At 38.3% G+C, this 11343-nt stretch overlaps 1 protein-coding gene across 1 annotated transcript; it reads left to right on the plus strand.

The window, feature by feature from the left end:
• Positions 1-10654: 10654 nt before the first annotated feature.
• On the plus strand, positions 10655-11001 carry LYRM5 (LYR motif containing 5). The gene is made up of 2 exons (XM_006897217.1): positions 10655-10699; positions 10780-11001. Exons 1-2 carry the CDS (start codon positions 10655-10657, stop codon positions 10999-11001), a joined length of 267 nt encoding a protein of 88 aa, XP_006897279.1.
• The last annotated feature ends 342 nt before the right edge of the window (positions 11002-11343 follow it).

Raw genomic sequence — 11343 nt, forward strand, 5'->3', positions numbered from 1 at the left:
GCCATCCCTCCACCCTCCCAAACATGATGTCCCTCTCCAAGAACCTCTCCCTTCTTACAACATGTCCGAAGTATGTCAGATGAAGCCTCAGAATCCTTGCCTCCAAGGAGCAGCCTTGTCTAACCCTCTCCAGGATGAATCTTTGTTTTCTTGGCAGTCCATGGTACATTCAATACTCTTCTCCAGTGCCACAGCTTAAAGGCATCAATTCTCCTTCTATCCTCCTTAGTCAGTGTCCAACTCTCTGATGCATAACAAGTGATTGCAAAGACCATAGCCTGGTACAATTGTTTAATCAGGAGTCTCCTCTCAGCTGAGTTGCAGGTAGGCCCCTCTCTGGTCCTGGGCTCCTTGGCCTTTTGTTGTGGCCTCTGGCCCACTTGGACAAGTGTTACAAAGCCTTTTGGTTTCGCCAGTAAGTGGCCAGAGCCATCCCACCCTGGTAATGAGCCTGCCAGTACCTATTCTTTCCTACTCCATGGGTAGCTATCCTACCAATCTCTCATTTTTTGCCATCTGGTGCCACAAGTGTTAAAAGGGGCTGCTTTTAAGATTTCGAAAACTATTACATAACTTGGGAGAGACTGGAGCACATTATGCTGAGTGAACTAATTCAGTCTCATAAGATCATTATTGTAGAAATAGCTAACTACTAAAACATGTCTGAGAATCCAAGTGGGGTAGGGGGAGCAGAGGGGTGAGGATGGGCAGGGTAGAAATCATAGGGTTACACAATTTGTTGAGTGGAGGGACGAGGGTCCTGGTAAAGGAAATGGGAATGATCTGGTAGGGATCTGGAAAAGCAGCCTACTGGTGGGCAAAGTTCAATTGTGATTAATTTTATACAACTCTATGTCACTTAACAACAACATAGAAAGCGGTCTGTTGGCCTAGTGGATATAAAGTTATGCTACCAAGCCAAAGATGAGTGATTTTAATCTGTGTACCTCAGGCCTGGTTTGAACTGGTTTTGGTCAAACATTCTTCTAAGTGGTATAGCACTGGTCTGTTCACTTGCTGTACAGAGGCAACTCTTGGTTGCTGTGATGCTAAACACTGGAACCCTGATGTGTCAAATGCGATAATGGTTACCCATGATGGACAGTGTTTAGCGGAGCTCCCTGATTAAAATAAGCTTGGATGAAAGGGTGGCATCCACTACCGAAATAGCTTGCCTCTGGAAACCCTATGAACTTGGAGAAACGATGAAAGTTATCCAAGTGTTCAGGTCTTTTGTTCATAGGGTCACTGCGAGTTGTCTACGACTCGATGGCACTTAACAACAACAATAACAAAATAAAAATACATATCCTTTGAAATAAATTTGGGTAATGAAGCTCTGGTGGCCTAGTGGATAATTAAATGGATTGCCGAATCAAAGGCAGTGGTTCAAATCTACCAGCTGCTCCTTGGGAGAAAGAGAAACAACCTCTGCTTGTGATTTACGGCCTCTGAAAAAGTGCTACAGGGTCAGCTAGCACCAACTAGATGGCAGTGAACTAGTTTAGGTAGAATGCGTGGAAAATCTGATAAGCCTATTCAGAATCTAGCTATGAAATAAATTTGGGTAAAAAGAGGGCAAATCCAGTTAGTTTACAAACTTATGTAAATGACCATAAACTTCAATTGGACTCATTTCTACACAATTGGAAAAAGAAAGTAACTGTCAGGCATATATTTAAGGTTAGATTATTCTCTTATCCATTTTAAGTCACAGGGAATTTTCTAGTTAAATTTTTATGCGTTTTTCTGGAACAAAGAGAAGGTGTTCCTAACCCAACATTTTCTAGAGCAAAAGTTACAAAATTCTCAAAGCTAGACGTATGTAAAAGTTAAAGATTATATTTAAAAGTTTTTGTGAAATCAAAAATACTTCTTTATATAAAATTTTAAATCTGTCCAGTAAATCTAAACACTTTAAAAGTTATTTAAATAGCATTAATATCTGAAAAAGTACGGAAGACTATATAAACTATAAAAAACTAACTAGAAAAGTTTTAAAAATTATTTGCATACAATCTAAACATTTATAAAACTACCAATTGTTAAGAAGTCATTTCTACCTACCTTTTTTCCTTTAGGATCCTAAAAATTGGAAGAACAAAAGAGCTAATAAATTTCAAAATTCAGACACATCTAACAAATGTACCATGATTGTGCAAGATATTAATATTAGGAAAGGCTAGGTAAAAAGTCAATGGAAACTAACTCCATTACCTTTGCAATACTTTTGTAAATTTAATGTTATTTCCTTAAAAAAGTCTTTAATAAATCAGAGAAAATGATAAGCAAAAATAGAAAAATAAATAACATTACATTCACTTAAGCATCTTCTATAATTAGATTTGATATTTTTTTTCTTATGACAACCAATGGTTAATTATATGCTTTGTCTCTAAGTAGAGTGTCAGTGAGAAAAAATTAGTTTTCAAAATCACAATCAACATCATTATTACAGAGAATATTGTCAAATAAGGAAATGGGGAAATGACCTGATAGTCTAGAAAAACGGCATTTCAGTTCAATTCAATTGATGAATTTTATAGAAAGGGAATCATAACCATGTAAAGTAGGCAGAGCCACAACCATATTGCTGTACTCAGCAACATGTTTTAAAGCAAGTATTTTGTTTTCTGGAAATGTTTCTTACAATATAGTATTGCAACAAAGATTTACAATTAGAACTTTTTCAATAGCACTACATGCAATTTCTTGAATAGGTCAAAATAATCACCATATTTCTTTTAAGGAATTAAAAATAAATGAACTATAATATCATATACTTTCTACATTTGAAGGGCTATCCATCTGAAACACTGACCATAAGATATTACTTCAAAAAAGAAAGGCTGTAATAACATAAGTCAGATTATATCTACTTGAAAGGATGCAGAAAATATTTTATTAATGCAGCTATCAGGTATTCGTAACTTAAACATAAAGCACTCTTAGGTTCTAGAGAGGAGGCAAGGAGAATTACTAGACTTTGCATATATGTCTCATGTACAAAACACCCCTGGGGTGATTTTTTTTTACAAGTGGATTCAATTTTCACTAACATATTTGCTGTCAATTATCTTTAAATAAATTCTGTGGAATAAAATATGTAAATAGCACTGCTCTGTTCTCCAGTAGTCATATAAGCAAATTCTCATCTCTCACTAGTATTTCTAATGTGAAGCAGGTTTGGGACAAGCACATAGGACCTCCCTTCTTATAACTCATAAAGGCCATTACATTACTAGGTGACCAAAAGATCTCAAAACTCAGAAAACATGTTCTCAAGCTAAATGTGCACACAATTACTAATTTTTCCCTCTACTATGATTCAGAGGATGTGGGGTAGATTTCAGGAATTAACATTTTTAATAAGGTGTATTAGAAGCAATTGGTACAGGACTACAATTCAAGGAAAAATAGCTAGAGAGATCCAAGAGGAAGCTATTTAAGTACTGGTTAGAAAATAACAAGTTATGACAGTTGCCCTACACAGAAATTTTAAGTCTGTTTATAAATTCAATTGTATTTGTTCTCTTTGCAAAAAAATGCTTCAACTCTAGTAAAGTCATATTCATACATAAGAAGAGACTTTATACAGCATCATGTTTCCCTCCATCTTAAAATTTTAACATTTCTTTCTTGTTACACCACAATACCTTCTACTGTTAGGTTTATACAGCTCTCTCACAATTAATTTGGGTAGTTTCTCCCCATCAATGGGTTATATTTTTTCTTTATATCTGTGAATTCCAGCCTAGTGTCAAATACAAAGAATGCACCTCATATGTTTCTTTAATTAAACATTCTTCACTACTTCCAGTTTTAATTATAGACCACATATTTATAGAAATTACATTTAAGAAAATGAGAGATGATCTCCCAATTCCATGTTAGTCAATTACGAGTTGCTTTTTGAATTTAATAAGCTCAAGGCAGACTGAGTACTCTGAATCAGAACAGTTCGTATTCCCACAAAAGAGCACTCAAAATAATTTTTCAAAGTACAAAATCATTTATCAAGGCTTTTTAAAAGCTCAGGCTAATTTCAGCTTTAAATTAACTACTGAAGAGGCAATTTAACCAGGTAGTTTAATGGGTGAGCCTATCATTAATGAAAGCAGGCTGAAACAAATTTTAAGTCTGGCAAGGGTCTGAAATTAAGGTATCAGCGGGCCATTTTACTGTATTGGCCATCCCTATGTAGCAGAAGAGGGAGTACTAGTGGCCTAGTAGCAAGAAGCTGCGCTGGAGTCACGAAATCTACGGGTTCGAGGCCACCACCTGCTCTGAGGGAGAAAGATTAACCACCTCTAAAAAGCAACTGGAGCGTCAGCTATGGGTCCATTCTGCTTCGATGGTATACAACATGTAGTAGAAACTATTTGGGAGCTCCCACCAGTCCATCAAACCTAGGGCTGGAAGAACCCAGTTCTAGACAGAGTAAACACTCCTCGGGTTTAAGTTCTTACTCAAAGAGCCCCAGCACCCTTTTAAAAATTATAGGCTTTTATCTCATCACTTAATCGCAATGAAGCAGGACTGATGATTTTCCGGTCACCTAACTTCCCAAATTCAGTTTGCTCACCATCATGTGGCAAGCTAGGACCTCCGCACCAAGTAGAACTGCAGTTACTGAAGAGCTTTGTGGACAAACTCTCGATCGTTGCCAGGACGACAGGCCCCTCCCACTTCCTTGGGAAGCCGCTGGGAGCCTGAGACAGTGGTCCGCGCAGTCGCACTAAGGTTTTCCTGTTGGCGATCCGTCAGTCTCGCATCCACTCCGCCTTGCTTCAGCGCTTGACGGAAGGCGGAATCGGAGAGGGCTGAAGGTTTTACGGCTGTGGAGGTCACTGCCGGAAAGTGAGTGAGTGCTACCGCCGCCTGAGCTATTTGTTACGCTTTACGGATTCTGGGGTCTGGAGACAGTGGAGTGGATTTAGAGCGAGTTAATTTAACAGGGCTTGGGAAAGAGTGTGAGAGCCTCTTCTGTCGTTGCCAGCCTCTCTCCCTCATTTTTTGTCCTAGTGTGCATTGGGGCGGATCTTCCTGTGATGGTTTCAAGAAGAAAAGGAACAGGTCTCATGGCTGGGTCAAATGCCTCATCCTAGGGTTGAAAGCCTGGATCTTGGAGTTTAGGCACAAACGGAAGTTAGTTTATCGCTCTTTATTATCAAGTCGCAATTTAGATAAAGCAAATATCTTTGAGATTAATGATCTTCGCATTGTTTGCTTTACTATTCATAAGGGCTCTACTTTCTTTGAAAAGGTATGTCCCCCGTTCCCCCCTCAAAAGTCGTGTTAAACAAGAGTTGGAAATTATTTCAGTCTAATCTTAGTTAAAATGTTTACAGGTGAAATCACTGAGGCCCAGCAAGGCTAAATATTTTGCCCAAGGTCATAGACTATCCAACAGCATTCAGTATGTCAGATTCCTCCTCAAAATAAACTGACAAACCAAGAAAACTACAATTAAGCAAGGTTGTTCTCAAAGCTCGGCTGAATTCTATGACTCTACGACCTACGCCCTGTTTTATGATGCCAAGCTTCACAAAGTCAAGTCTAATTTAGTGAAATTGTGCTGATCATCCCCTACTAAATACTGTTTTCTTGATTTCTCACATGGCTCACTGGTGGCATATCTAAACACTGATGTGTCTCTTGTACCAGCCACTTGGTATAACTCATTAATAGGATGTTTTGTGGGAGATTTTCTATATATTGGAACATGTCATTTTGACAAATAGTTTTATTGCTCCATTTCCAATTTGGAAGCTTTTTTTTTTCATCGTCATTTTTTTGACACTTCTGTGTTTCTCACTGCTCTGGTTGACATTTCCAGACAACTTGTTCTTGACTACTGTGATAGATTTTCCACAAATGCCCTTTACAGTGATGACTTTAGTGGTTGGTGCTGTTATTTTTAAAGCTTTATCTAGTTATAATTCACATTTCATAAAATTTACCCATTTAAAGTATACATACATTAGTTTTTCGTGTATTAAGACTAGTGCAACCAGCCAGTATCACAACACTCAATTTAAGAATACTTTCACTGCCTTAAAGAGAAATTCTGTACCCTTTAGCTATCATTCCTCTATATCCTACTTAAGTGAACCACCAATTGATGTATCTATGTTGTAGTCACCGAATTGACTAGGACTCATAACCTGAAGAACGCATTCCTATCCTATACCATCCTCAGTATCTATCTCAGCTCATTGTGTCAATCTATTTTACTTAGGGTCTTCCTTCTTCTCGGACCTTTACCTTCCCCAGGATCATGTCCTTTTCCAAGAAGTGGCCTATCCTAACAACACACCCAAAATTATGTCATATGAAGTTTAACTATCATTGCCTCCACGGAACACCCTGGCTGCGCCCGTTCCAAGACACATTTGTATGTCCTTTCCACAGTCCATGAGATATTTAGCACTCTTCGTCAACATAATTCAAAAGGCATCAATTCTTCTGTCATCCTGATTCATAGAGATTTCTCTGGACTTTCAAATAATTGACGCATATATGTGTTCCTTTATGTCTGGCTTCTTTCACTTTGCTCACTAGTCTTAAGGTTCATCCAAGTTGTTATCAGTACTTCTTCCTTTTTAGGGCTAAATAATATTCCATGCCATGAACTCACCATATTTTTTTTAACATTCATTTTCTACACTCTTTTCCCTTGTAACTTTTTTTCATTTTAGTGCAAGTCAATGTATCTTCTGACATGCATTTTGGTCCTTTTTTCCCTTTCCTGTCTTGTAATGACCTTTTTACTTTTAAGGATGAGGTCTTTGATATTATCCCACAATTTAGGTGGTCGTCAGTCATTCATAACACAAATCTGTTCCTGAGATGGTTTTTAAATTCAGATGGATTACTCAAGGTTTTAATTTGGTTCTCATGGACTTGTCTTAATTTTTTTATCTTCACTTTGAACTTACATGATAGTCTGTACCACAGCCAGCCCCTGGCCTTGTTATAATTGCGGGGGGGGGGGGGAATGGGGGCGGCAGAGAAGTAAGACAGTCTTCTCCCCCGTGATTTACAGCTTTTGAAAACCTGTCCTGTTGGAGGGTCAGTTGAATTGGTCCAAGTCAATTACAGTGACATTAGGGAATGGTGACTTTGGGCCAAGCATGAATTAACTATTTATGGTATTAGGAATGTCATGGTTTAAATTGTTGTTAGGTGCTGCTGAGTCAAGTACAATGAAAAAGTTCTAAACCCTGTCCTATCCTGTGCCATCATTACTTCAGATACACTTGAGCCCGTTGTGTCAATTCATCTTAAGGTTCTTCCTCTTTTCTACTAACTCTCCACCTTTCCAAATATTATGTCCCTCAGAGGAAAAGCTCCTTCTATCAACTTGCCAAAAGTAGGTGAGATGAAACTTTGTCATTTTTGCCTCCAAGGTGCACTCTGGCTGATCTAACATATACCTGTTTGTTCTTTTTGGCAGTCCATGGAATATTCAGTACTCTTCTCCAACAACCACAGCTCAAAGGCATCAATTCTGTCATCCTTATTCACTGTACAGCTCTCAGACACATAGCTCAAGTGATTGAAAAGACCATGGCCAAAATCAGGCCAAGACTTTGGTCTTCAAACTGGTATTATTGCTTCTCAATAATTTGGAGAGGTCCTTGACTGCTGGTACCAAGGAAGTTGATTATGGATCCCATATGTCGTTTACAATTTTAATCTTTTACCCACCTATCATGATGTTACCTATTAGTCCAGTGGTGAGAATTTTTTCCTTGACAAAATGTAATCCATATTGAAGACTGTAGTCCTTGACCTTCAGCAAGCACTTCAAGCCTTCCCACTTTCAGCAAGGTTTGTGTCATCTGCCTAAAACAGGTTATTGCTTGATGGCATTCTTCTTCAGAGTCCAGCTTCTCAAGTGATATGCTCAGCATAAAGACAGAGGATACAACTTTCAAGTACACTTTTCCAATTTTAAGACATGTAGTGTTCCCTTGCTCTGCTTGCAAACACCCTTTTAGTCTGAGTTCTGCATAATAGCAAGTTAAGTGTTGTAGGATTCCCATTTTTTCAATGTTAGCCATAATTTATTATGATCCATGTAATTAAATGCCTTTGCATAGTCAGTAAATCACAAATAGACCTTCTTATGGTACCCTCTGCTTTCAGCCAGAATTCATTTGGCACCAGCAATGATTATCACTGCCACAGCCTATTCTAAACAGCTTGAACTTCTGGCAGTTCTCTACATACTTTTCTCATCTTATGTGCTGTTGACTCACCTGCAACCCATAGCAACCCCATGTGTCCTGAGTCAGTCTCACTAATTCTACCACCCCCCATTGCCCCAGTCCCTGTATCAGTCCATCTTATCTGGAGTCATGCTCTCCTGTGCTGTCCCTGCACCCTTCCAGGCATAATGTCCTTTCCCAAGGACCAGTCTCCTGGCCACGTGCCCAAAGTATGAGATGGAGCTCAAAAATCATAGCCTCCAAAGAGAGACTTGGTTTCACTCTCTCCCAGACAGACCTATTTGTTTTCTTGGCAGTCCATGGTATTTTCAAGACTCTTCTCCAGCACAATTCAAAGGCATTGATTCTTTTTCTGTCATCCTTAGTTACTGTCCAACTCTCTGAAGCATAACAAGTAAATGTGAAGACCATGGCCTGGATTAGGCACACCTCTAGTCTCTACACTGACATCGTTGCTTTTCAGCACTCTGGAAAGGTCCCTGACAGCAGATTTTCCCAATGCAATTCATCTTTTGACTTTGAGCTGAAGATTTCAAAGGGAAGCCAAAGAAGACAAGGCAAAGTATTATAATGAAATGTTCAATGAGGTGGAGTCTGAAAAACCAAAAGGGCCAAACTTGCTCAACATTTCTTAAGCTGAAGGAACTGAAGTACAAATTCAAGCTCCAAGTTGCAATGCTTAGGGAAACTATAGGGAAAATATTGAATGATTCAGGAAGAATTAAAAGAAGATGGAAGGAGTAAACAGAGTCACTGTACCAAAAAGAATTGGCAGATGCAGAAGAATTTCAATAAATAACATATGATCAAGGGGCAATAGTGATTGAGGAAATTCAGGCTGCTCTGAAGAATCTGGCAAAAAAATAAAGTCCCAGGAATTGATGGAATACAAGTTGATGTCTTTCAACAAACACATGCTGCCCTGGATGTGCTCACCAAGTTGTGCCAAGAAATCTGAAGGACAGCTAGTTGGCCAATTGACTGGAAGAGATCCTTATTTATTCCCATTCCAAAAAAAAGTGACCCAACAGAGTGTGGAAATTATTGAACAGTACCACACACTAGCAAAATCCTGCTGAAGATCATCCAAAACCAACTGGAACAGTACACCTACAGAGCACTACCAGAAATATATGCTGGGCTTAGAAGAGATCATGGTACTAGAGACATTACTGCCAATATCTGATGGATCTTGGCAGAAAACAGAGAGTTACAGGAATGTCTGTGTTTGACTATGCAAAGGCATTTGACTGTGTGGATCACAACAAATTGTGGCTAACCTTAAGGATAATGGGACTCTCAGAACACTTGATTGTGCTTATGTGAAATCTGTACTTCGGCAAAGAAGCAGTCCTCAGAACAGAGCAGGGAAACACTGCATGGTTCAAAATCAGAAAAGGAGTATGTCAGGGATGCATCCTGTCTCCATACCTTTTCAATCTATATGCAGGAAAGACGATTTGGGAGGCTGGGCTTTATGAGGAAGAATGGCATCAGGATTGGAGGTAGACCCAACAACAACCTATGTTATACAGATGACACAAACCTTGCTTGCTTAAGACCTGAGGTGCTTGCTGCATAAGGTCAAGGACTTCAATATGGATTGAAACATCAAGAAGACAAAGATTCTTCCACTGGGCCAAATGGCAGCATCATGACAGATGGAGCAGAGATTAAGGTTAGCAAAATTACAGCTTGCTAGGCTCCACAATCAACACTCTTTTTAACACCAGCAGTCAGGAAATCAAAAGGCAATAGCTTACCTTAACTTGGTCATTATTTCTAGTTTAGGTTGTCAGGGTACCTTTATGGAGTCTCTTTTTCCTAGTAGCATGAAACAAACATACATGAAGCATTAACTAGACCACTGAATGTTGCCTCTTCCTCACATATTCCCTCATGAGTTGTTCACCTGATCAGCAAAAATTTTCCAGCCTGCTTATACCACTGTCAACCTGCTCAACTTTAGCTTCTCTTTAAGTTGGCCCTTCCCAGATGTGTTCAGGCTTGTTCTCAAAGTCCTCAGAGGGAATGTGATCCTGCTCTGGGGTAGAGGCTAAGCACAATCTTCCTTTTTATAAGGAAACTGAGGCTCAGGATGGTAAAGTTAGTTATGTGCATGTTACACCGAGTATTCAAATTTAGTTCTTAATCATTCCTCCCAACACAAAATGGAAGAATTCCTACTTACCTGTTGTTCCTAGCAGCATTTATTTCCTCCAGAGAGCTGGTCAAAATTCATAACTTTTTTGCTTAGTATGCCTGCCCATGTAATTTTATTATGGATCATGATCACAGCAATATCCAAGCATATAAAATGTTTGATTTTTTTGAAAACTACAGTGTAGTTATCTGCATTTCTTTTTCTTCTATTTCAGGCATGTGTAAAAAGTGAATACTTTCCATGATAAAGGAAAATGGCCAACTCTTTAAGAGGAGAAGTATTAAATCTTTATAAAAATGTGAGTAGTTATGTTGACAATTTTATAAACATTACTGTATGACCTGATTCATTTAGAAATATATAATCTTTCTTTTTAAGCTGCTGTATCTTGGGAGAGATTATCCAAAAGGAGCAGATTATTTTAAAAGGCGTCTGAAGAATGTTTTCCTTAAAAACAAAGATGTGAAGGACCCAGAGAAGATCAAAGAACTTATTAGACGGGGTGAATTTGTAATGAAAGAGCTAGAAGCCTTGTATTTTCTTAGGAAATACAGAGCTATGAAACAACGCTATTATTCTGATGGCAACAAAACTAACTGATTATTGTAACTATAGCTGAAAATCTGTGCCAGCTATTTATGTATATTACATATTATAAAATCATTCTACTTGAAAATGATCAAGGTCTGTATCTTATAAATGATATCTGAGCTGCCCTACTGAACTAAAATGGATATAACCCCTTTCCGGAGCTTAATCAGCTATCCTTTATCCTCAATTTTATACTAATATAGTAATTTAAACTTTTAATGTTGTAAGCCCCAATTATAAAATTATTTGAGAACTCAGTTTTGTAATGAAAATGTTATTTCTAAACCTAGAGAGTTACAGCCAATTATTTTTAGCCATTTCTTCATTATATTGACCAATAATACTATTTAA

This window comes from Elephantulus edwardii, unplaced genomic scaffold, assembly GCF_000299155.1.
Source record: "Elephantulus edwardii isolate Elephantulus edwardi_28Jun2011 unplaced genomic scaffold, EleEdw1.0 scaffold00206, whole genome shotgun sequence".
In the NCBI taxonomy this organism is placed as follows: domain Eukaryota; kingdom Metazoa; phylum Chordata; class Mammalia; order Macroscelidea; family Macroscelididae; genus Elephantulus; species Elephantulus edwardii.

Coding starts and splice junctions, on each gene's coding strand:
- LYRM5 (XM_006897217.1), top strand. CDS start 10,655: ATGGCCAACTCTTTAAGAGGAGAAGTATTAAATCTTTATAAAAAT. Junction 10,700..10,779: donor TATTAAATCTTTATAAAAAT/GTGAGTAGTTAT, acceptor TTTCTTTTTAAG/CTGCTGTATCTTGGGAGAGA.